The sequence below is a fragment of the Harpia harpyja genome, chromosome 18, assembly GCF_026419915.1.
Source record: "Harpia harpyja isolate bHarHar1 chromosome 18, bHarHar1 primary haplotype, whole genome shotgun sequence".
Classification (NCBI taxonomy): domain Eukaryota; kingdom Metazoa; phylum Chordata; class Aves; order Accipitriformes; family Accipitridae; genus Harpia; species Harpia harpyja.
In genome coordinates this window covers 22,685,454-22,713,208 of record NC_068957.1, presented here as the reverse complement: position 1 = coordinate 22,713,208, position 27,755 = coordinate 22,685,454, and the positions used below count along the sequence as shown (strand labels likewise).

At 35.7% G+C, this 27,755-nt stretch overlaps 1 protein-coding gene across 1 annotated transcript in view; it reads left to right on the top strand.

Annotated features, from left to right (window-relative positions):
• Window positions 1–27,400, top strand: part of KLHL4 (kelch like family member 4) — a 46,572-nt gene extending 19,172 nt beyond the window's left edge. Inside the window, exons 2-11 of the mRNA XM_052813353.1 lie at window positions 6,969–7,142; window positions 7,599–7,735; window positions 10,238–10,434; window positions 13,607–13,819; window positions 14,905–15,091; window positions 18,155–18,379; window positions 19,915–20,077; window positions 22,983–23,195; window positions 24,831–25,002; window positions 25,721–27,400. Coding sequence (XP_052669313.1) covers window positions 6,969–7,142; window positions 7,599–7,735; window positions 10,238–10,434; window positions 13,607–13,819; window positions 14,905–15,091; window positions 18,155–18,379; window positions 19,915–20,077; window positions 22,983–23,195; window positions 24,831–25,002; window positions 25,721–25,780 — 1,741 coding nt within the window. The 3' untranslated portion in view covers window positions 25,781–27,400. The remainder of the gene's footprint in view (window positions 1–6,968; window positions 7,143–7,598; window positions 7,736–10,237; window positions 10,435–13,606; window positions 13,820–14,904; window positions 15,092–18,154; window positions 18,380–19,914; window positions 20,078–22,982; window positions 23,196–24,830; window positions 25,003–25,720) is intronic.
• Window positions 27,401–27,755: the final 355 nt, after the last annotated feature.

The following is a 27,755-nucleotide window of genomic DNA, read 5'->3' as shown; positions in this document are numbered from 1 at the left end:
AATTTCATATTCAGATTAGTCTGAATCAGGAAGGGAATCATTATTTAAATTGAAAACGCCTACTATATTACAAATTTTAACACTGGCAGGTCACTGTGATAAAGTCCCTAGTTATACTGTGTAATCCAATGGCCATCACATATCAGAAGAAAGTTTTGCTCATTTTTGCTCCTACAGTCCTTTTAGTGACTTGAACAACTTAAACTGGCTCACTAGAAACCTCTTTGTTCAGCCTACGAATATTGCACTTTGGGCAGCTACCTCGGAGCTGGGGATCTTGCTCCCGGTGGAGCTGCACGACGACCCCGAGGCCTTTTGGGAAGGCAGCGTGGGGCACTGCACACAAAGCCCCCGAGGCCAATAAGACTTGCTCCACGGCCTTTCCCAACCTATCGTTCTGACTTATGAGAAGTGGAGGCCAGCTGACTCCTAATTTTAAAGTCACTTGAAATTTGTGAATGGGTCTGCAATAAATTGCTGAGCAATTTTCAAAACTCAGCCCCAGAACTCAGGAACAAAATCCCATAGATGGTGACTCTTGAATAGGCATTTATATAACAGTGAAATTTTAAAATGTTTGTCTTCAGCAGAAAAACAAAAATGATTCGTGTAGTACTATAGTGAGACCAAAGAAGATCTGGACCAGATCTTACTGTGCTTTTACACAGTAATAGATTACAGAAACTACTTTCTATGTACATAGGAATATCCCATTTCTTAATTATCTGTATAAAGCAAATTGCGAGCATAAAACTCTACTGTAGACACAAGATGCCAATAAAGGAATGCATGAAGCTTTCAACAAACTGTCTTCCCAGTAGCAAAAGATCAACAACTGAGGGAGTACAGATGCTAATAAGAACAATCTGCACTGCAGTGAGCCTGAAAAATAATTTTATAATTAACCTCCTCTGTTAAAAAAATAAATACACAATTTCCAAAGGAAAACAGCTTCCTGGGGAGAGTGTTTGGATCTACCCCTCTTTGTAACATGAAATCATGATGTGGCCACAGCTGACATAAAGCATAAAGGGCTGTACAGTGCCCCGGGGCTCTGTGGTTTGGTTGCAGCCTCTATTTTCCAGTGGAATTACACCACCAAATACATGCTTTCTATTCATAGGAGAATTCAAAATATCATAACCCGAATTCATCCTGATATGAATCATAATGGCATTCATCTGTATATTATCATGTCTGGGGGGGAAGAACAAAACTCAAAACAGCTATAGTACTTTCAGTGATACGTTGAAGCTCCTGTGTTTAATGATATGCACACTTGTAATCCCAAATGGAGAGTTTTTTTACCTAATGCCAACTGAGAAAAGTGGCAGGTTTATGCTAACACTAGCAATAAAAAATCATTAAACCAGGCAGTTTCAAGACCTCCACATTCTAAAGGAATTGTCAGTGAACTTTCAATTTAGATAGGTTAGAAGTCAGCAGTCTCTCCGTTAACTTAAATAATTATATATTTCAATTGCTTATTTCTTTGCTACATCTTCTTCTGTCATTGTTACTACCTCACGTTAATGTTACTACCTCAGCAGTCATCAACATATAGTACAATTTTCCATACTCTTTTGGATCAAAGTTTTTTACCCATACCCTAAAAACTTCAACAAAATCTTTACCTGTTATATTTACAAAGAATAAATAATAAAGAGGGCAATTGCCCTAGAAAATTTAAGGCAGAGGTTGGGACAGTTACTGATGTGGTATATTTATATCAGCAAGCAGTTAGTACATGTGCATCGACTTTATCATTATTTTACCTTTGTTCAGAAATGGCTTCCTAACTGAAATATTTTTCTTATTTCTCAGCCAACTGATGTGGTTTATCTCTAACAGATGCTACGGTCCTATGATTTCGTGTTGAAAACCAGCATCTCTCAATCTCCAACGCCCGGACATTGCCCAACAGGCAGAGGGTCAGGGCTCAAACAGCTGCATAGGAGAGAGTCTGCCCATGGGGGGGTTGACTGCAGTTTTCTTGAATAAACAGAAACAAATGAAAGAAAGAAAAATGATGACTTGCATTGTAAATATTGCTGCACAAACAAACCAAATTGATGAAGTTGCAGTTTTGTCTCAAGCCTTCTCACTGCTAAAGCACAAACAGTGCACCACAGAGCTGAAGTCACATTGGTGCTTTCAGCTATGATAAAGTCCTTAGGATGCCTAATGTCTCTAACTGGTATTTGCTGCTGATGGCTGGTATGATTTACAGTGCGGAGGTAAGGTGATCCAAAAGCAAAGTCTGTGTGTGACACTTATAACTGAACTGTTACTTGATTAAACTGAATTTCACAAATATTATAGCAGGTTAAATAGGTACATTCAACAAATATCCAAAAGAGAAGTAGTCACCATAACAATATAAATAACAGCCTTATGAAGAACAACAAAATTAAAATACTGCTTTTCATCACCTGGTTTTCATGCAGTATCATGCTTCTAAGCTTCCTTATCAGGTTTACTTTCTGGTTTTTGGCCATAGGCACACTTAATAAGGCACTTTAAGAACATACTGAATTTTAAAAAGGACATGGTAAATAAATGGCATTTATGTTTTATCATGTTCCAATTAAATAAGGAGGAAAATTGAATTTATCCTTAATATACTGATTAATGAAGAGTGCCGTGCTGATTATTGAAGAGTACTTTACGAAGACAGAAAGTAATTTTAACGTAATTTAGAAATTTAAAGAATTATAGGCCTGGAATGAATCACAAAACTCATCACATCGATTGTCCCGACCAAAGAAAGGGTGAAAATTTACCTCCACAACATCATCTTTGAGTCACAGCTTGTTTGGGGTCCAGTATAATCTAGCTGTTACCTCAACTGTCATTTCTTAGCCTGTGCTTCATTCAGGTAATTACTCATACGCAAGTGTGAGCAGGTCTTTGAAAAGTAAAAATTTGCCTAAAGTTCAATGACAAGGGCAAAGGTAGCTCTCTGAATTTAAACTCTGTTTCCAAAAAGTTTGTGACTCGCTATCACATATTGATGTAACAATTAAACCTCGCTTCTATCATAGGCTTATCTGTAATAAAAATATGGAGCAGCATCAGAGGCAGATTTTGCCTGGAATGCATTCTGAACATTGTCTGCCTTTGAAAGTGAATCCCTGCTAAATTTCAAGTGTAGCTATACCAGTTATTCATATCTCTTATATTTGTTACACTTAAAACGTGTCATCCTAGCTCAATTTTGAAAATGTCATGTGAAATAGTGTCAGAAGTCATCCAAAAGTCAAGATGACTTCTGACAACTAATGTTTTTCTCCCAGTAAGCTTTGTTATCTTGTCAAAAAAAAAAAAAAAGTTGTTATGACATGATTCGTTCTGAACAGCCATGCTGGCTGGTATTTATCTCCTTGTTATCATCAAGACGCTTAATGCTTTTTGATTATTTCTTCAAGTTTTCAGTTTATATTGTCTGCTTCAAAATTTCATGTTTCTTCTTTTTAAAAATGGTACCATATTTTCACTATCCTTCACAAATCCTTACAGGAAAACTCTGAAATTATTTCACTTGGCTCTCTACCTAAGATGAAATTCATGGAGCTCGGCTACTTTGGAATCATTTAAATATAGATTTATCTCTGCTCTCTCTAGGCTAATCCATGTTCTTAAGCCGTTATTGCTAATGCTAATGGTGTTAGCACAACTCAGCATCCTAGTGAACACTAACCCAAAGATGACTTTAAGCAATTTGGGTTTCTGATTCTTCATAACAGTTCATTGATAATTTTGGAAGTAGTGGAAAACTAATTCCTTGGTCATTATAGGGCTAATGCACTTTTGAAAACTTCTATTATTCAATATTCAGATTTTGTTTGTCCAAACTTGTACACATTTTATAAGACAAATATTTCTCCACCTTCTACATTCTTCCTTTCTGAGTAGGTTCACATGAACCTTGAGTTCTCTTAATGTGTTGTTCTCAACACATTAACTCATACCACATAGAACAAGATATGACAGGTAGACATATTCATGCTAGCACATTTACAGCTAGCTTGCCTATGTCCGTATTACAGTCCAGAGCATCCCCTATTATAATTCAACATAAAAGCATCAGACTCAAGGATATTTTCACTGACTTCTTCCTTTAAGATACTTTAATCTCTGTCTTCTTTAGTTTGCTTATCCCCAGTACTATATTCTGAAGGTCAATATTTGAGCTCTCTGCAGTGACAGTCGTACACTAAGGAAAGTATAGAAATATTTTATCTTATATATCTTATATATAGATATATTATATAAGATATAAATATTTACCTTTGAATTTAATTTTTCCCTTCCATAATATACTATAGCTACCATTTTTAATCAGCTGCTGAAGATAAACCAGCAATTATAATATTAATATTAACAAAATTAATGGAGCACTTTTTTTCCTTCCAGTATTTTTCAGTCTTGGAAGACCTCTGTCTTTGAAATAATTAATTATGTTAGCGGTATTTCTGCTGCAGTTATAGGTCACTCTACAAACCATGTGAAAAAAGTACCCAGGACCGAAGGAAATTATTAGACCTTTGTCCCTTTGTAAATATTTGCAGCTTACAAAAGCTTGCTCTACCCACAAATATATACACACTATGGGAAATTATTTATTTCAAGAAACTAGTACTGTGCATTTGCAATAGGGATCATTGAGTATTATTTTAGTTGATTTCTGCAAACAACAAGGGTAAGTGCAGTGTAATACATACTTAAATACAGTACTTAGAGTGGATATAATGAATCTGAAAAATATTTTTGAAAAAATAATTTTCTGAAATATGTTAAACAAAGCTTAAGAGGTAAATAGCAAAAGAAGGATGTTACAGAGTATGAATTTGGCATCAAGTAGCTGATGCAAAACTAATGAGCATATAATCCAATTTTGCAGCTTCTTCATTTTCAATGAAGCATTGAAGGAAAACAAATAAAAAAGTATAGTCATTAAACTCACTGAGACAAATTAATTTTTGTAAGCTGTAAAGTACAAAGGATACACATTATAGGTGAACTTGATTTGCCCCTTTTTCTTTTAAAAAAAAAAACAAAACCCAAATAAAATGCATTTGAAATTGTAATAAAGAGTTTCAAAAGAAAGCTAGACAGTTTATTGCACTATTTGGTATATCTTAATGTGTTTGCAATTAGTAGTATAATCTGAGATTGCCCAGACACAAACACACGTGCACATACAGTGCACAAGCACAGTGCATCTGAGGTTTTCAGATGCATCAGGTCTGCTGTTTTTCAGGTGACACATACATACACCTCAGGGCTGACATCATACCTCAGTTATACCAGAAAAAACGTGTCTCTGCAGACTGTAAATGATCTTACATATCCAGCGAGTCTGGCAGGGCCAGGCCTGAGAGAATATGTTGAACTCTGGTGCATCTGAAAGGCGAAGGAGTCAAATACACTGGGGATCTGAGGGGGTTTGACATACCAGTGCCCAAAAGATGCCATATTCCAAATGGGCTGTGGGACGTCTATAAATGCAGTACAGAAATCCAGAAAACTTCGTATTGGTAGATTTTCAGATAGAAAAAAGAGATATGTCTGAAAAAACCCGGCCACACAATAGCCGTACCAACCGAGATTTTGTTCTATACCATTCTGAAAAGCTCTGTTGTACAGTAACTTTCTTGTATTGCAGAGGGGACAGAAAACTCTACCGTGCCTCAATTCAATATTACTTTATAATTTGATTTCTAATTATTTCCCTTGAATTCTGATTAGCTATTTAATGAGGTATGATCTTTGAAAATGTATGATCTACCTTATCTCTATTTTTTGATAATATTACTGATTCAACCTGATTTACCCATTTTTTATTTCTGTATTTCTGAACTAGATGTTCAATTGTGAACATAATCCAATATTCTGCTAAATTTAATACGTAAATTTCATGAAGAGATTTTATCTCTCCTAATAATTTATGAATATGTATTAACAGTATCAAAGACAATCAGTAAATTTAATCAAGCAGCTACCATTATTTCCTAGCTGGGCTTGGAAATTTAAAAAGTAGGTGTTTTACATTTTAGTAATATATGATATTAAACTGAGAAAACATTTTTCTAAAAAAATCTTTAACTAAAATAGTGGTGAAGATATGTGATATACATGTATATCAACAAATGCATTACTATTTTACTAAAAACAGATGAATATAAAAATAAATATTTTTCTAAGAAAATATCAAAAAGGTGTTTCAATCTGCAACATAATCCACATTAAAAGGCAGTGACGAATGATGTCTTAAAAAACAGTGTGGGTATTTATAAGTGGGACAGCTAACAGAATTCTGGAGTGGGAGGAATATATTTATAACGTGCATTTCCATGAAAAGGCAGAGAAATTAGTTTGTCTTTATTATTTGCATTCAGATTCTAAAGGCTATATAATGTACTGATTTCATCAGCTTTGAGTTTGGTAATTTGTCTAGAATTGTATGGTCCTTGTCAAATTGTCTTCTGATTCATTACTATTTAGTAATGTAATTTAATGTGCAGAGTATGAAGAGAAACAGAAATACGACCTAAAGACATGTGATATCCAAAATTTCATACCACAAGATATTTTAGCTATTAGTATCACAGGAAAATAGGTTTGTTTTTTACATATTCTGTTTGTGAATTATCAGGAGGCTGCATTTATCCCATCAATGCTCCGCAAACAGTGCATCATTGACACAAAACTGCTAGGAACTGGAAAACTCCATAGCACCACCTACTACAGTTGACTGTAGTAAACTACAGTTTATGTGCAGCCTTATAAATGAAAACTTGCAGATACCAAACAGAAAAAAAATGGAAGAAAGCATAGTAAGACCAGGATCATAAGAGCTTTGTAATTTTAAACATTTCTGTACTGTCATTTGAACAAAAATTACGGGAAGAAGGTAATCAGCATTTATAATGCTACACTCATCACGCTGCCTCTTTCCCTTGCAGGCTGTCAACGACCAGCAGCTCACTGTTTGGAATGAACACCAATGGCTCAGATGAGTATTTCCAGTCTACAAACCATGCAGAGCAAACTTTCCGCAAAATGGAAAATTATCTGCAGCAGAAGCAGCTGTGTGATGTTCTTCTTATAGTTGGAGACCAAAAGATTCCAGCTCACAGGTACATTTCCCAGTATTGTTTACATGGCTTCAAAGCCTGAAATTTCTGAATGCTAGGTCAATTGATGCCTACCCTGTTTAATTATGAATGCACGGTTACTGTAATTAGGGCATCAACTAACAATGGAATAAAATGATGTGATCAACGTTTTATATTCGTTATTTCAAATAGAATGAAATTCAAATATGAACCATTGATATTGTCCATCTTGCCTTCTTGCTGCTGTCAAACTATAGCAAGATCAGTGAAGAAAATCTGCCCAAACAAGAACTATGGGAGAAATTTAGATTACTAATTACCCTTTTAACTTTATTGCTCACTGCTATAAGATTTGAATCCTATGCTAAAGATAACGTTTCTATTCCGCACGCAATTTATTATATAATAATACTGGATTTCATGCTTGCTATTGAGATTATGAAGTAATTTGCAGTCCTAAAATGCTTTTATTTCAAGGTTGGTTCTCAGTGCAGTGTCTGATTATTTTGCTGCAATGTTTACTAATGATGTGCGTGAAGCAAAACAAGAGGAGATCAAGATGGAGGGAGTAGACCCTGATGCGCTGAAAGCTTTGGTGCGCTATGCCTACACAGGTAATTCTTCCTCCATTACCCACATTATCGTTGTAAAGGAAGATAAAATCTATTCAATGCATACATAATTGTCGCTTCTTCCATTTCATACTAGTACATAAATACATGCATACATGATTTAAAACTTTCTCTAGAGAGGATGAATAAATGTTAGTGTTTTATATAATAACTTATTCTAGAAGATATGCAGAAAATTTAACACATAAATTCATATTAGACATCTGTCTCTAACTGGATACAAATTCAAGAATTTTAATGAAAGAAGAACATATTTTGCCTGTTGCCCACCTCATGCAGTGACACAGAAAAGTGTACTATGAGCCTTCCTGTCATGGGTAGCTATAGAACTAGTCTGCCTGGGTGGCAGTTATTTGGCTCACTCAAGGTTCTTGAGTAGGAATAACTGGAGGAAAACAGGAATACGATCACACCCACAAGCAGAGCAACTTTTACTACAAGAAAGTGCCATCACATTCTGAAAAAGGTTTACAATATTTAACTGACCAGAATAACAACTTTCTGAATTTATGAACATTTACTCCTAAACTGATTGATCCCCTCAGCTAACCGCTATTATCAATAACATTCACTAGATCATTGTCATCTGATGTCCCACACAGGACATTGCTTGCTTGTTTGCTTTTGAATGAAATAACACCATTTCAATACTAAGATGGGGAGGTTGGAAGATGTATCACAGGTATCTATTGATATTTTTACAGTACTTTAAAAGGGCTTAAAATAATTAAAAAAAAAAAAACAAAGTAAAACAAAGACCCCCATTATATTCACCATATTGACATTAGCATAAACGTTAAAAACAGGAGACTTCTTCACTTGCTAGGTAAGGCACTTCATAAATCTGGACTGTTGCATAAAGAGAGAAATCTTGAGAAGGTTAAGCAATCTGCAATCCAGATCAGAAATGTAAGTTTCTATACACAAAATAGACCCTGTTTGTGGGTACAACCAAGGGGATAAACACAGGGGGCGAGAAGGAATGCTGCATAACATCTATAATGCAGTGATATTGTGGCACTGAATTAGCATACATTACCCGAGGAAATAGATTAGTACAAGCACAAAGAAGCTGGGCGGTGGGCTGCTTATTATCCACATGTATCTCAAAATCATCCCACTTGATTAAATTTCATTTCTCTCAGTTTACTTAATGCAAAACCGTATGAAAGAACATATATAAGACTCCAAAAGCAAATGCCAGACTACGAAATAGTGTAAGTTTGCTTCTGAAATCAGGATTCACCCTTTGCTTTGAGGCATTATATTGCAGTCTTTATTTACAACAACATGTACCAGTTTTGCTATATACATTCAGTAACTATTCTGAGTTGTATAGTAAGAATCAAACCCAAACATTGCCCTATTCTGCATCCTGCCAGCCCTTCCTCATTTCTTGCAGAAGTTGGAAGGTCTATTTAAGTTACAAAGCAAGGGACATCAGAAAGAGATGGGATTGTGCTAAGGTAAGACTGCTGAAGACTGCTGTGGAAAACTGAATTTTCCTACTGCCTCTGTCATAGGTTTTCATGCGATAATAACCAAGCCTCTAAACTGAGTGCTACTTTTTTCCTAGGTAATGAAATATAAATGTGACTTTCAGAGACGAAAGCTATAACTTTCAGAATTGTTTACATGTTCTCCTCAAATAAATCAGAAGTGAACTTTGGACAAGAAACCTCTTACAGTTCTACTCTGATGATAATTTTGACTGTAATCTCTCAATACCACCCTCCTCCATGCGTCAAATAGAGATGGTGTGTATCATCCTTTCACAGAAGAAGCTGGAAAAGAAATTACTGTTTCTGAGGCAATTGGATGTTGTAATGATAAATGGAAAACGCAGTCATAAAAAACTCCCTACAGTTCTTTTTTCAGAATAGGGTTTTAGTGCTGTGTGTCAGCTATGGAACTGAGCCATCCACTGAACAACAAGAATGGAAGATCTTATTAAATTAACATCTTTCAGTCTATCTATGAACATAACGGAATTCCCACGTCAAGTAATAATTTCCTTAAAAATTTAAATGCAGAAGTAGATGATGGAAGAAATCAGGTTTCCTGCACACACTGCTGGCATTTCCTAGCTTTCGATACTGCAGTTCTTGTGTGCAATATAAACTTATGATATATATATTTTTATGAATTAATACATGAATTTTAGGAAAGGTTTTTCTCTAATCACACCTTGCTTTTTATTTTACTTTTTTTTTTCAGGCAAAATCAGATCTAATACTGTTAAAGCTTCAATAAAAATGTTCCAATCATTGTATTCAAAATCTACCAAATCCTTTAAGTCTGTTAAAACATATGTTTAAAGAATCCTTCAGCAAGAAAGGACAATGAATTTGTGAATCACAGGACACTTCTTTTCAAAGTTTTTCAGAGGAGGAGAAAAACTGGGGAGTGGGAAGCTTTCAAGTAATAAAAATACAAAGAAAATGACTGAAAACTTTTTTGTTCCCCTATATCCAAACTGCACAGGTATTCTAGAATTAAAGGAAGACACTATAGAAAGCTTGCTAGCTGCAGCTTGTCTTCTCCAGCTATCCCAGGTTATTGAGGTATGCTGCAACTTCCTCATGAAGCAGCTCCATCCTTCCAACTGCCTGGGGATACGCTCTTTTGGAGATGCTCAGGGCTGCACAGAGCTCCTGAAGGTGGCACATACATACACTATGGTAAGATGAACAATCTAACTGCTTTGCAATTATAATATTAACAGCAAGTGTGAATACTCTCTTGGAAAACATATGGGCTTTGGTGAAGCAGAGCCAGCTGAGCAGGGCTCAGGGCTGCTGCTCTCTCCAGGACTGATGCAGTGGCTCTGCCCTTCCTACGCTGGCAGGGTCAGTTCTGTGAAGTCCCTGGTGCAGGGACATCTCTGCCCAGCTCAGTCTCCAAAGGGAAATTTAAGAACTGTGACCGTTACAGAAGTATTGGAAGGAGAGAAAAGCATGCTTAGAAAAAGAAATATTCAGTTCTATTTTCTCCCATTTCAGAGTTTTGCCTTGTAGAAGGATATACTTATTGAACTTAAATTTGCAGTATGATTGGTACGTATTTCTTCCAGAAAATGTAATAGGGCCTTAAGATGGATAATGTCAAGAGGCAAACAGCAATGGCCCATTCTTATGCTTTTGATTCAACACAAAGAAAATTCTAAAGCTGATTTTAAGGTGAGACACACGTAAAAAGAGCCAAAATAAAGAATGTATGGGAAAGATTTGGAATGCTAAAAAGAAGCACATCCCTGACTGGAGCATAATCCTCCTCTGGCTCAAAGCAAGAAATGAATATTCAGAGCGTGGGAAACAGAGAAGCAAGATAGCTTGCTGTGAAACCAAATCAAGGGATAAATATTCAGGGCAACAAGATGTGCTATAGCAACTTTAAACACAAAAAGAATAGCAACTGCTACAGCTAAATAGATATAAAAAGAACTACTTGTTAGGAGACACATGGCAGCTTTATGCTTGAAATATTAGTGTAGTATGTCAAAACCAGTTTAGAGGTTTCATAATGCTGAGAGCATTCCAGCAAGAGATTGTACACTTCTACATGCTGAAATAAATGAGAGTGGCATGTGCAGATTGAGGGCACTGGTTGTGCTCCTTCCTGTCACACTAATGAATGGTTTGTTTAGCAGCAACCTAAATTCCTTTTATATTTTAAGGTTTGAAAAAGGGCATTTAAGATAGAAGTTCCCTCAGCTGCTATATAATAGTGTTGTCCTTGCTGCTCCACACCATTTTATACTTAGCCAAAATCAGGAATTCCCCCACTCTGTTGTTGCCTCTTTTCTCCCACCAGCCCCAGCACACGGGTATCAACTTTAAGCATTTAAAATTCATGGTCCAGATTTCTGCAAAATTGAAATAAAATCATATGGTTAGACATAGGATTTTATGATGTCAGACAATAAGAGAGCCTTTTCTGTCTAGATTTTTTTAACCATTTGAACCCTCCAGTCTTCCCCAGGAGTTATACTATTTTTTGAAACTGTGTGTCACAGAAATGGCAGTTGGGTCTCTAAGAACACTGTCTAATGTGAAGAATCGCGATGAATCTATGAGACTGAGCAGTATTGTGTATATCGTCTTTTCCCTATGTCTTCCTGAAAACAACCGGGAGCATTTCCACCTCTAGAACCACCTCCTGTATCTTGCGTGCAACACAGATTGAGAGTGCTGCCATGAAAGAGGACCTTGCATGTCATAAAACCACCTACCAAGTTTGCAGCTACTGGCAATTTAGAGACAGAAAAGGAAATCTGCACCCCTTTGAAATAACCTTAAGGGAAATTTGTTTTTAAACCCTTGAAGTGATATTAAAAACTCTGGAGAATAAGAGATCATAACAATGCATACAAACACAAATGTTGTGGAAGAGGATAAATAAAACATTCTGTTTTGTTTTATGCCAACTTCAACCACCTGAAAAACTGTACCTTAGGGGAAAAGACTATAAAGTTGTACTGTGAACATAGAGGCCATTCAAATGAGCTAGTAGTATTTAAATATTTTCGGAAAATAATCAGCTATAAACACTACATCCATTCAATAAAAACAGACACAATGGAGACCTTTCCCTTCGATTACTTTAGCCATTGATGCAAAGTATTAACAGTTTCCTGCCTGGTATCTTTTTGTGCAGATAGAGCTTGTTCTGATAAACATCTTGTGCTATATTTGTAACTAAATGTGGACTGGCCTTCCTGTTCCTTATTCTCTGAATGTCACAAAATATTAAAGCAGGATATGCATAACAGAGCAAAGTTAACATCTCCTTTAATCACCGATACTTCTATATTTGCATCCTTGGTACTCTTTTCAAAAGAGTTACAGAAAGCTAAGAAACTACTGAAAACAAATAATACAAATCTCAGTTACTAAAATTTCTTCATCTGCCCTATTTCAGTCTGGTTCCCAAATAAGATATATTACTTCCAGGTACATAAATGGAAATTAATATTTCAAATGCAGACATGAATTCCTACATGCATTTCTTTGCAAGTAATGTGAAAACCCCATCTCTCTCAACAAAATTTCTTTTTTCCTTTGGAATTAGCACAAGCAAACATACTTAATGTATTTTTTATATCAATTCTAATATTGTTGTAACTGGACTGTACAATATATTATTTTTATGAAAAATATTCCTTTGAAAATTTCTAGGGATTTAATATTCATGGCCATTTCTGGAGCGGTGAGTTTAATCACAGCAATAGCTTAAAGACTGAGACCCCTTTGTTGGGACCTGTCCAATTTTCTATTGCCCAAAAAGTACTGTTAGAAAAGTGAGTTTAATTTCCTCTGCTGTATTTTCTGCTACTAAGAGCAGAGACATACATACAGTCAACGCCTGGCACAGCTCATTGCAAAAAGGATTGGAAGGTTTCAATGGAATTTGCTTAAAACTTTTGAATCTGATTGTAACAGAAGTTACACAGTTTATTTGAATGCCCACTTGGCTTTCTTAAGATACACATTATATCTTCAAATTGTGTTTCTATTAAGCTGCAGTGTTAAGATCACACTGATAGACAAAACTCAGTGACAAATCCCTAAGACAGGACATACTGACAAGAAGCCTGACAAACACATCTGTAAGCATGGTAGCGTGAAGATGAGTATTATTCTTCAGTTCTGCAAGAGTAAGGCAGCAAAGAGCAACACAAATCTCCTTTAAATGGTAGGAGGAGATTCAGTCATCTTTAGAATATATATTGCATTTCTCTATACCCTAGAACAGAACAGGAATGAAATATATGCAAAGCCTACATTATCTAAGAAAATGTTATTTCAAGGTGTGAAAATCATCAGTGCATTGATATCTTTTTTTTCTTTTTAGGAACACTTCACAGAAGTAATAAAAAACCAGGAATTTCTTTTGCTCCCTGCTAATGAAATTGCAAAGCTCTTGTCTAGCGATGACATCAACGTTCCAGACGAAGAAGCAATATTCCAGGCATTAATGATGTGGGTGAGGCATGATTTGCAGAACCGGCAACGAGACCTAGGAATGCTTCTTTCTTATATTAGACTGCCTCTACTTCCACCCCAGGTATGAATGTGAAGGGCTAATGGGGAACTTTACTAGCAACTGAAATGCTTGCCTCAAGCGTCATCTAGAGAAAAGAATTCTGCGGAAAGGTTCTGGTTTTGGCTGGGGGTTCTTGGTGGTTTTTTTGGTGTTTTTTTTTTCTTTTTTTTTTTTTTAACTGTATAGTAGATATGTTTATTATTTGTAAACACAGATGAAAAAAAAATCCCACAATGCCAGTGTAATTACTAGGCTCCAAATTATCTCTATAAATATGTCAGTCAAGCGGTATTACAAAAGTACAGCGTTTCTTTGTTGGTTAGCAACAGTAGTAGTTTTCCTCTAATAACAGAGCAACTTAGATACCCTACAAAGATATTTATTTAGATTTACCAAACTGCAGGACAGACAAAGCACAATACTTATTTCTTTATTGCCATAAAAAGTAGACAAAACCAAAAGGGTCTAGATTATTGCTGCCTATTCTGACCATTGACGTTACTTGTCGTTTAAGACTGAAAGAGTCACTTCATCGAATAAGTTCCAGAGATGGACATACTGTTTTATAGTAAGCTGACACTGTTGTATCTGTGTCATAGAAGTATCTGTATATCTCATCAGAAAAGCTTATAGGAATATCAGAACTGTCAGGACACTACAGCAACTTTATGGATCTCCATGATTGGAGCTACAAATATTAAACTTTGGATTAAGTATCAAAATACTATATACATTTCATTTAAAAATATTTACTATATTTAAAATATATTTAATATATTCTAATATTCATAGAGATGTCCAGTACTATATGTTAGTATGCTTATACTCACATCAAAAGGAGTTTTGCATTCAGAGAGTGCAGTACAACATTCACCATTTTCACCTTCTCTAAAGGTTAAAAGAAAGTTTTCAGAAAAAATAAAGCAAAGATGACATAATATAAAGGTAGGACAAAAAGTCTTTAAGTGTTTTGCTTGCATTAGAGTTTCCAGCAAAGCTTGAGTGAGTAGTGAACTGAAAATGAGTGTTTGTAGCAACAAATTACTAAAGTACATACAATTTTGATGATTTAGATATATGTAAGTCCCTCACTTTTCATTTCTTAGTTACTAGCCGATCTAGAAAATAGTCCCATGTTTGCAGACGACCTAGAGTGTCAGAAACTTCTTATGGAGGCTATGAAGTACCATCTTCTACCAGAAAGACGGTCCATGATGCAGAGTCCTCGAACTAAACCTAGAAAATCTACAGTGGGCGCGCTTTATGCTGTAGGAGGTATGGATGCCACTAAAGGTAAGTTCAGAAATTAATTTAATTCTATTAATTAATTGTATTCCAGACACTCTGAGCATATATGACAATCATCTGAAGATTTCTGTTAGGAAAAGAGCAATTTAGGGATGAAAAAGAGGAAAATAAAAAAATCACAGAGCACAATCCTATGTGTTAGATGTTCTTTCTTATTGCAAGAATCATATGTTTGTAAATGATATACATACAGCTTGGAGTGCCGACTAAAGAAGTTTGATTCAGATGGTGATTTTAAAATTAAGTTTTGCAAGAATTTGTGTATATAGTTTGACTTTACAAATCAGAAGAAAAAATTAATATTCAAAATACTCCAAGATTAGTTTAATGTTGTTTTAGAACCCTGTGCTCCACTTTTTGACAAAAGTTAGAAGGCTAAAAAAATTTTTAAAGAAGAGGAAAATAAAACCAAAAAGCGTTACTAAACTATAGAGAACTCTTAGCTAAAGCTTATCAATTCTTATTATAAAATTTCTGATGGAAAGATTTGTACTTTACCATGAGTGCAACAGTAAGTGCAGCTTTTTTTCAGGACTTCATACACAGGTTTTTTGCAGGTTTGTAGTTCAAAGTTAAATGTTATAAATGTATTCCAGTTTTTATTATTTGATTTTTCACAGCTGCAATCAGCTTACAGCTTTACACATTACACTATTCTCTTTAGTAGGCAGTATATTAAATCATTTTCTACAGGAACCTTAACTTCAAACCCACAGCTTGGAGCCAAATAACTATAATTAAAGTCTAGCGACTTGCTGAACAGTAGAACTTTTAGCTGTGTGAGTTCACTTTTAACAGAATCACAAAGAAGCTAATCCATTTCATGGTTTGCAAAAAGTTCCTGATGACTGAGTTTTCCTATATGAGAGATCTTGCAGTGCTACCTTACTATCTCTATGCAATCAAATCAAGCGCAAAATACACATTCATCACCATCACAACATGAAAACACTCATTGTTAGGACAACTCAGCAAAATGAAGTTCAACTGTAGCAATTAGTATAGTTTCATTAGCGATACTGATAATTTATGAATTATATAAAACAACCGAGAATTCAAGGTAATTTTTAAACTAACTTCCATGAAACTAAGAATAAATTTTCTAATAGGTTTTTCTCAGCAAAGGTTATACAAAGAAAGGGCTATTTCAGTCAACATCTGCACTTCCTGTTGGTGCCTCTTTTACTTATTACTTTGGAATAAAGCCAATTGTTTGAACTTTTGCCTTTTGATGGTTAAGAAGAACAGCACTTCCTCTCCTCCCTGCTGTCCTCTACAGCTCTGACTCATACTTTGAGCCTGTGCTGGATTGTAAAATAAAGGAAACAGCACCTAAGAGACTACGATGCACTGGAAGAACAGCTCTGAGAAGGAGTAACTACCACCTCTGGCAATAATACGCTTTCTGTGATAAAGAAAACTCTCAGGGAATGCCAGGTCTGGCTTTGTGCTTATCTCAGGTGGTATATGAAGTCAAATCTCAACTTCAAATGTTCAGAAGATCAAAGAGCTACTTTTGGGCTGGTATTTTGAAAAATGTGAGTGTGCCTAAACCACACTAACTTTCAAAACCTACCTTTCAGCCTCTGTAAAAATTACAGCCTACAGGGTATGTATGAACGCACTGTATACCTTAATGTGTTTTTCCTGTTTTTTAGCTAGCGTGTGAGATACTTCTTTTGAAACTGAGAACTTCGGGGCACTCACATATTAGCATAGAATAAATGAGAAGGAATCAAAGCAAAGAAGAGCAAACAGGCTAACAAAATGGAAAGAACAGTCAAAGAAATATAGTTGCTCAGAAAAAAAGAAGACAGGAAAGGGGAAAAAGTAGAATTTCCTTCTTTTATTGCAGATGGATCTGGTAGTTTCTTTCCTGGTCTTTGCATCTGGAAAAGCATGTAGAGGAGAGAAAAGATATCATGAGATAAGCTCTTATTTCACTAAATTTATCGAGTATAGTAGATGATCTCTAGCAGATCTCTAAACCAAATGCTGCCTGTCTTTTCTGCTTTATTGCATGGTTGTTTTGCTGTTGTAAATCATTCCTTAGCCACTAACTGCCTATTGTAATTCTCAAAATACTATTTCTCTAGCCTCAAATCCCAGTCAAAGAACAGGCAGGAAATCAGCTCTGTTTTTCTCATCTGGTTGCCTTCAGTTGAGCTGAAGCTGAGCTCCAGGGTGCACTGTATGTGCAACTGGCAATTGTCTCTTCTACCTTGGTCGTTACTCAGCCATCTCCCCTCTGTGCTGAATCAGCTCTCAAAGGAGCAATTACGGCTGCTGAGTGACTGACAGGAGCCAGTGCATGGAAAAGTGTCAGTTTTGAATGGCAGAGAGCTAGGGCCTTATGAATAGTTGCAGTAAAAACATTACTAGAAGTTCCGTGACCTGAAAAAATTGAAAATACAGCTTATATATTACAGCAGACAAGCAGTTATTGCAAGGCTGCTGCAAAGGCGAACCTCGGGGAAGCTACCTGTGGGAACCAAGTGTGTACTTACACACAACTCAGTCTTCTGCCTGTCTCCATCATAAAAAGAAAAATATCCAAACTGTTCATGAAGATGCATGCCGAAATTCTAAGACAGACAGACACGTGGATACGTTTCCCAGTTTTGATATCACTAATGGTTTAAGCAGAAACATGGTTAAAGAGTACGTAGTTGTGACGTACCATGTTTATAAGGAGTACAAAAAAAGAAAAACCAAACCACAAAAAACCTACCCTCATGGTATTTAAATAAGTAACAGATTTAACTTCTCTCCAAAATTTTCAATATTAAAAAAATTTGTGGCATTTAATTCTGCATTTTCTTGCCCCCAGTTTATTCTCATAGATTTGACAATCGTATATGCATGCAATTAATGCAGTTTTTTCACGAGGTGCACATTTTGTAACTGAAATTCTCAAAGAGCCACAGTAAATTCCACACACAGAATTTCAATGTTTTACAATTTAATAATGTTTTGGGTTGTACCGACTGCTGACTGCTGGGTACTCATCCGTTCATGGCTACCTCACAATACTTACATTTTTAACAGGTACCACTACAATTGAAAAATATGACCTTAGGACTAACAGTTGGATACAAATTTGTACAATGAATGGTAGACGATTACAGTTTGGAGTTGCAGTAATTGACAACAAGCTCTATATTGTGGGAGGAAGAGATGGTCTGAAAACTTCTAACATTGTTGAATGTTTCAACCCTATCACCAAAGTTTGGACTATAATGCCTCCTATGTCAACACACAGACATGGCCTAGGTAAGAGGTGCTCTTTCTTTGTAAATACCTTGCATCAGATACAAATGAATTTTGATTGATGCAAACACTGTTGACATAAATTTTAAAGCTTTTAATAACACAGCAATATTTGTAGAAGATATTTTTCAAAGACAGAGTTGCCTATTGCCATAATTTTATGACATTCACAGTGAACAAATAATATGAATATGAAATCTAGAATTTATTTCTGGACCTATAAAAAAATAAGGATAAGTTTACAGTTGAGGAGACTGTAAGGGAGGGAATATGGTGATTTCTGAATGATTTATAGATCACAGTTCTTGTGAAAAAGCTGGCTTAAGTTTACAGAAACAGGTATTGCTTGAAATCATTGATAAGTTAAAATGGCATCGAATATTTTTATTTTAATGAGTAATAGAAAAAGATTGATCCAGAATTATTTGGTAAACCTTTGTGGCCTGTATGACCTTTTCCACCTCTCGGTGGAGAACGTATAGCATAAGGTTCTTACCGGCTAGTCTGTCAAATTTATAAAAGCAAATACTAGTAGGTAGCAAAGGGAAAGAAGACAAAATAGATTAAATAATTCTCATTGAAGTCTTTATAATTACCAACTGCCGGGGCATAATTCTGCCCAACAAGTAGGACACAGCGGTAAATTTGAGTACCCAAAGTTAGGCCTCTCTCTGTGCATCAGCCTGGTTTGCAAAGCTGCCTTACACTTACAGCTCCTATTAGCTTCAGTGTGATTTTGGGGAGAGTTAGCACTTTTGAAAAAATCAGGCCGTGTATATTTAGGCCTGAAAAGACAGATTTAGAAAACTTTTAAGCAGCCAGATTCAAACATTTTGCCTTACCTAACAAAGGAAGCAAAGAGCAGCGGTGGCAGCAGCAGCTGCCCAAAGGGGAGGCACGAAAGGCCTTCTCTCTGGAGAAGGATAACCACGCAGGATATGTCCACACCGAGCTTTGCAGAGACAGCCAAGTTCGCTCTCCTGTGCCCCAAGGACAACAGATATAGGCCAGCTCTTATCCAAAAGTGTGTTCCCCTTACAGGCATTAAAATGTTATGGTACTTCAGCTAGTAAGGACAGCCAGCTGCACACCCACTCAGGCTTCATGCTAGCAGGAGCACAGAGCTTCGGCTGGCTCAGAAAAAGGATAGGTGGCTGGTTTGGGCATATTTTTCATTGCCTGGCTCAACCTTTACCTTTCTTTAAAAGAACAGCATTGTTCTCATTTAGGGGCTCAAATCTGTCTCAAGAAGGTCAACAGAAGTGGAAGAGATAAAAGTCCAAGAAGAGTACATCAGAACTAAAGCAACTTTCCTCTAATCTTTTGGCAAAAGATAATGCTTATTCAGAAAAGCACTGAATATGATGTATTTTGTTTATCTTTGTTCGTTCTACCAAATGACAAGGCAGCTTTTAGATAGTTTAATACCAGCTGAAATTGCTTATCTGCATTCAGGGAATTAAAGTATGAAGTTAAATACAGTATTGGTCACTGAACTTATTAGATGCTCTAATTTGTTCCTAATTCTATCTTTTAAGGAGTAGCAATGCTTGAAGGACCAATGTATGCTGTTGGTGGCCATGATGGATGGAGTTACCTTAATACCGTAGAAAGATGGGACCCACAAGCACGGCAATGGAATTACGTTGCTAGCATGTCAACCCCTAGAAGCACCGTAGGGGTTGCAGCATTAAATAGCAAGTATGTCAACAGGAAAAACTCTCTTTGGTTTTTCATTTGCTTCCTTCCTTGGAAATACAGTTTCTTAAATTTTCTTTTCAATCTTACAGTAATTAATCACCTCGAGAAAACAAAAAGAAAATATAATGCACAAAAATAAGAAAGGAAAGCTTCTCCTCTGTTGTGTGGTAAATTGTTTTCAAACTTGCAGTCATGTTTTAAACATATTTCAGCCCTTTCAAGTTACAGTAATTTGAAAATGTTATTACATGCATATCAGAATTTTGCCTGGAATATAACTTATGGGAATATAAGATCAGCTACTTTAAAAAAATATTCCAAGTTTATGTTTACATTTTAAAATTACTATGTCTAAGGAAGCATCATTTGAAAGAACGTGTACAGAAACAGTCATTCATCTGTCTTTTTACAACTCCTGCATGCATCTACAATTTTAAAATACAATTCACAATCAAGGATAATTTTTAAAAGGTTAAAGGTATATGGTGTGTTTAATGAAAGGAAGACAAGTTTAATAATTAGGTATGGAATAAACAGCCTTCTGTAAGTCTTATCCTACCCAAATTTATTCTGTCCTTCATCTGTTGCTTAAATACACTGAGGTCATGTGTTCACTGTACATTGGTTTTCCCAACAAGGTTTTCAAAACTTATTTAAACATCCTCCTAAGACACTAAAGCCACTCAAGCACTTTTACATGGGAACAGATGCATGCATAAATCTACTGTGTAACCTGTAATGAACAGTGTGTTACACCTTCTCGTATGTTCCTATTTGAAAGGAGTTGTATTTCAGCATGAGGAAGAACAATTCATAAATTAATGCCTAGCAGAATTCTGTTTTCCTTCTTCAGCAACATAGTCTGGTGCTGGAAATACAAAAACCTTGTGAAAGGCCTCAGGTTATGTTGGCAACTGTGGCTTGAGGCAGCCTTCCTTCTTATTTAAATCTGTGGAAAGCTCTTAGCAATGACAGTTTGTAGGGGCCGGGAGTATTACAGTGGCAGGCAGACAACTGCATTTATCCTGAAACTTTATCACTGGCTTCCCTGTTGAATTCTTAAATTCCAGAGGAAGAGAAGGATAAAGAGCAGAAACAAAGAAGTCAGCAAACAGGTATTTGCCAATGCAAAACTTCTTCACATACAAGCCAGGGTTTTGCATTCAAACATGACATGATTTTAATCACTAACTCAAAAGTCCAAGAGAGGCAGTACTGCCCGTTCAAGTCCCTGTTGTATCTCAGAGGAAATGTTCTCAGCATGAACTTCACCAGAAACTCCTGTTGGTACCTTCCACAGCAACATGCAGGAAACCACTTTGTCAAAGAGGAAATCCAGCCTGATCCTGGCTCTGTTCTCAATCACTCCTGATACAAGCTGTCTCCAGCCTGGCTTAAATCATGTCTGTTAGTCTAGTGATGTAATTTCTGGCATACCAGGGGAAGCCGAGATCAAATGTCCATCATTCAGTGCTACTGCTGCGGTCTAACCAAGCAGAATGCTTCTCCTTTTCCTGTTTTCCTAAGTCACACCATATTTTTTTCTATTCAACCTCACCAGAAAAGACTTTAAAGTCTGTGGAGCAACACTTTTTGACCAATAAATGGTCTATTGAAAACATCAGTCAATAATGGTATACTTGTTCTTTTCCTTAGAAAATGGGAAACACTACCATGTTTCTAGACACGTTTCAGAAAACAAAAAAATCCCAACCAATCTGTTTATATATACAGTGATTTCCTCTCTCTGTGAAAGCTGTGTAAACAAGTAGTCTGTATCTAATGGCATGATGTGAAAAGAAAACAAATCAAATCCTCGAGTTTTTTATGGGTTGAGCAACAAACTGCACAACCAAACTCAAGTCTGTCTTCCATTCACAAACATTAGAAGGGAGCGCTAGAAATTTTGTATTATTCTAACAGCGGTCAAGAATTTTTTAGTTAAATTATACATCAGAGCGGTCTAAAAATTTTTCCAGGCACTTCTCAAGCAAAATTCAACTGATCTGTTTTAGGTGACTTACTCTGGACAAGTCCACGTGTTGCCGAGGTCTCTAATTAGTTGCACTACGTAAATTCAATTTCATGGCAGTAAGTAATAGCCAGGATTTGAAAAGGACCTGAACAGTTGGCACACTCAACATCTAAACGCGTCTGCTATTATATCCAGTATGCATACTATCATAGTCTAGCAGCATCCAAGCTAGCTTGAAATACAAAAGAACTTCAGGCTTTGTAAAATTCATTGACAAAAAGCCACAACCCCCCCATTCTTCTTAATGTGGATTTCCACCATTTATTCTTACATGTTGTCTCAACATCAGCTGGTTCAAATCTCCAGTTGTTTGCTAACTGCCTTTAGGCTGGACAGACAAGATGACATACCTGAATGGTAACTTCTGTCCAGCAGATTTTCTAAAATACAACCATTGAGGAAAATATATTTATTATATTTTTGACATATGCTTTTGATATATAATGATATTATTGAAGTTCTTTTACATATTAACTATATAGGAAAAATGTTTAATGCAATACTAAGATGTCAAATACTCCATAAGCCTCTCATAGGGAATACTACCCATATGTTTCAAACATACATAGCATCTTTCAATTAAATTCAATCTATAGCTCACATTTCAAGAAGCTGACATGCATTTTTAAGATTAATTTTCATATGTGACTGCTTGAAAATTTACACTGCAAATGAAGAATGTAGCTTCCTTCATGTACCATGCAAAACCCTTTGTGCAAAGAAAGTTCCAGAGCGTAGCTGTCAGATAGCAAATAATGAGCATAATGATAATTTTACAGTGGTCTGAATGAAGTTAACCAAATAAAGTTCCTATTAAAATGAGAGACTAAAGACTGAAATTGTTTGCCTTCTTGTGGGTGATTATCCCAGACTGTATGCTGTTGGTGGACGAGATGGGAGCTCCTGCTTAAAATCAATGGAATGTTTTGATCCGCACACAAACAAGTGGAGTATATGTGCTTCGATGTCCAAGAGAAGAGGGGGTGTTGGTGTCGCAACGTACAATGGATTTTTATATGCTGTGGGAGGTCACGATGCACCTGCTTCCAACCACTGCTCTCGACTTTCCGACTGTGTAGAAAGGTAAGGAATTTTTTTTTTTTTTTTTTTACATTCCAGGAAGGAAATATAAAATAATTTGTATCAGCAAGGGAAATTTCTTCACAATTGGAATGTTATGTTTGTAAAACATATTATGCTTTTTAAAATAATATTTTGAGCAGAATAACTGATTTCCAATGCTTTTGTGATAACAAAATAATTAACCCTCAGAAGCAAATTCCTCCCAGCTCTCCCTTCTATCTGAGCTGCCCAGGAGCCAGGTAAAAACTCCTTAACAAGCAAGACAAATTCAGCATGTGACCTTTCTATTTCTCAAGTGCCAAAACCCAGGTTTGGACTACTTGTGTCATATATTGTAGGAACTAAATACTTTTTAGTTGTGTCTTCCTCCAATAATTTGGCTGATATTGACCAAAAGGTTAAAAATATAATAAATATCACATACTCAAACAGGCAGTAGTCACTATACAGGTATATTCTGATGGAAGAGACTGATAGAAAGAGCCTTGTTTCTGTAAGAAATCAGGCTAAAACGTATGCTAAGGGTCTGATTTAGCAAGCAAAAAAAAAAAAGTAAACATGGCCAAAGCAATCTACTTCAGCTTGAATTCACACTTTAAAATTAAATTATAATACAATAAAATTAAATTATAAAAATTAATACATTGGCTTAATGATTTTGGTAGCACACAGCTGCAAGCAGTGAAATCCTGGCTTGATATCCATTTCTCAAATTACCTTTTAAAATGAAAATACTGTTTATCTGATCCTTATTTAACCCCATTTTTGTATTCTCCACTGATGAGCACAGTTCTTAAGAAAATGCAAATTCTGGACACTTCTTTTTCAGAAACTGAAGTATTGTGTGTCAAATGTTGCTTTGCCACTGCGGTGGCACGTGGCACAATGTAGGAGGACAAGAAAACACTTGAGCCCTGGGTGAGCAGGGAACATAATGAGTGAGGACAACTCTGGCTGTTTAATGGGCCATGGGTATCCATTGACTCTCTTGTGTCATTTGGGGACAAGAAAGGAAAAGGGAGCAAGTATTCAACTCCCTGTTGTGAATAACAACGGCTAAGGTTTGTTCTCAGTTAGACGGTATAAAGCTGGATCTACCCTGGAATTCACTTGAATTTATGTTGGAAATCGACTGAGTACATATTGGAAATAAAATCAACACTGATGTAAAATATTGCCATGCATTTTGTGTTACAAACTTTTATAAATTATATGAGATATTTAACTTCTTTTACAGTGAAATTTTCTGAAAACATTAGTTCTGACAAGAAAGAGGAAAAAAATAATCTTTATGGAGAAAGAAAAAAGAATATATTGAAATTAACTTTGCTGAGTCAATTGATGGCCATGCTATCATTCCCTCAGGCCTCATTTATGTATAAAATGTAATGATTGTTTAATCTGATAGAAATGGAGACACTACTCAAAAAGTGAAAATATGGGCATTTTTCATGTGCTTGAAGATCCCTCTAGTGGCTAAATTAAATATTTAAGCACGTTACTCATAATTCTCTGTACTAGTTCATGGTGTAAGCTGAACTACAATACAGGAGAAAATAAGCAAATATCAGTAATTTAAATTTGAAATGTCTTTCTACAATGTATTTTTCTAAATTCGATCATAAAACATCCTAGGTATGATCCAAAAACAGATGCTTGGACAACAGTGGCCCCCCTGAGTGTACCTCGGGATGCTGTTGGAATTTGTCCTCTGGGAGACAGATTATATGCTGTTGGCGGCTATGATGGCCATACGTACCTGGATACCGTGGAGTCCTACGATGCTCAAAATAACGAGTGGACAGAGGTAATAGGAAGAATTGCCTAATAAATAATAGGAATTCTTCCTGCAGATAGGAAGAATTCTGTCCGAATAACGGACAAACCAAAAAAGTTTATGTTGCCAAATTATCACTGGTTTTGTGAAAACCGATATATTAGGATACAGTAATAGTGTAGCTGGGCTTGAATAAAATATTGGTCACCTCTCCTGTGAAATAACCGTATAAAATTTTTCAGACTAAAGGGTAGAGGCAGCACATGGGCAAGAGAACCAGGTTGCCCAAAGCATTTTGTGCTTGAAGTGCTGCACCATGCCGTTGTTAGAGCTGGCAAGTGCTTACCAGCCATACTCTCTGCTGGAGGCACGGCCACTTCAATAGTTCATATTTACGGCCGTCACCATTGAGACCAAGAAGTAATATTTAAAACCGTCAAGATCCTTTTGTAGCTACACAGTCCATGGTTTTGGAACATAAGATATGAAGGTCTTAAAGTTAAGAGCAAGGACACCAGCCTACACTCCTGTAACTCTCAGTGGCTGCTAAAGCCTTATCCCCAAAAGCCGAAACTCTGTTTTTAGAGCCCTCGTTAAATCCAATTTTTTTAGATTACATAAGTTTGAATAAACAAATTTCTTTCCTTTTAATATGCAAGTAATTTCTTCTATTCCTATCTATAGGAGTCTAGTAAAAATGTTTCCTTCTTTTTCTTTTCCTTCTTTTTTTTTTTTTTTTCTTTTTTAGGAAGTTCCCGTCAATATTGGAAGGGCTGGAGCATGTGTTGTTGTGGTGAAGTTGCCCTGAGGACCACAAATATTGTGAAACTAAACTGAGTGGAGTTTCATGAAGGCTGAGTCAGGAAGATAAGAAATATTTCCAGAAAGCAGTACAGACTATACACATCTTAGCAGCCCTCCATTATAGAGAATACTTATCTCTGAGCCATTATGATATTAGAGCACAAAAGTGTCTTCCTGCATTCCAAAAATCAGACAATTTTGCATAAGTGAATTATTTTATTATACCTAATACATACAAATTCAATAATATGTTTAAATGGTTCAGGTTTGTTACAAAAGTATTTGTTATTTATAAAACGCAGTAGTAAAGTGATAAACGGGTGTATAAGATTTCATAAACTTTTTTCTTTTCTATGTTGGCAGTAATGCTAATGTTTATAAAAAGAGCTTTTATATTTTAAGTACATGAAAATGAATAAGAGAAACACCTTCAACAGCGAACTGCACAGAAAGAAACATTTTCCCATAAATATCACTGGCAACAGGATATTCTCTGCAGAAGTAACTTCATTTCTATATTCAGAAATTAAATTACTAAATTAACTTTAAAATCAAATCAGAGAAGCAGAGAATTTAGTTGCTATTCAACCTCCGGCATTGCTAGTACTGTGACAGAATACCCATTTTTAGCAGTATATTAAATTGAATAGTGCAAGTTAAGAAATAGTAGGGCTAAAGTATCTTTATGTTACTAAGTATGTGCCAACAGAAAGAAATCTCTTTGTCAAAACACAATGCTAATATAATTTGCAATCATTTTCACAGTGCATAGATATGTGATATTTTAATGCTGATCAGTGTGTCAGGTTATTCATGGACTTGTCTTTGCCCACTAACCATCTGTCAGTTTGCGTTAAACTAATTCAGCTATTCCTGGGATAATCACCATGCATTAAATTTTAAAACAATCAGATAATTACATTCCTCGAATATAACTAACAAAATGAAATTTTTATATCATATTGATATGACAATCTTTGACCTCAGCTGAAGATTACCAGCTTTCTCTCATGTACAGTAGAAATATGGTAAGAAAAAAACCATATCCACTGTGTAATGTTATATACTGGTTATATAATAAGCATGTTTATGTTTTATTTGAAATTAAGGGAATGTAAAGAATCAAGAATAAACAGGAAAAGAATCACCTGAAAACAGCACATAATATTCCACATGCATGATATTTTCTTTTTGTGTGCCAATTTCTAATGAAGGTTTTGATTTGTTTCACATTAATTTCATTTTTTTTTATAATTTTAAATGCTGAAAGTGTATTTTAGAAAAAGAATGTATGTAAGATATTCTATGCTGTAAAGCACAATATTTGGACAGTATCTACTTTAGTGTTTGTTATGTTGTTGTTTTGTCAGTATCAGAAAATTCAGGACAGAGATGAAAATTCTCTGAACATGTAGACTAACTTTCCTGATAGAATACTGTGTTTTCAGAATTCAGCAATATGCTATTTTAAAAAATTTATAGTAATAATCCTAATGAATGCTTCTAAAGATGCAATCTCATAAGCATATTTATAAAAGGAAAAACATTTTTAACTTTAAAGATCAGTTATGTTTATATATAGCATGCTACATCCAAATAAACTTTACTTTCTCTGTTAAGAAAATTTAGATTATATTTTAACAACTTTGTGGGTTTTATCCTACATCTTTTCAAGAATAGAAAACACAGAAGTATCAATCTCATTCTGTACTCTAAAAGAAGAAAAGATCCTGTCTTAGTGTCCTTACTGCATCTGGTCCAGATAAACTAAAATTTACCTTCCTCCTAGCACTTCTTCTTAGACAAAGTTCATCTTATTTCTTTCTTTGAGTCAAAAATAGTTACCAACACTGTTATGTCAGGATGTCCTTTCTATGAAAGGGGCTCACACACCCCAGCCCTTGGCAACCTGAGTTGATTACCTGCAGAGGGCTGAAAGTACACTACATTTTAAGATGATTTCTTTTGCAGCCATTACA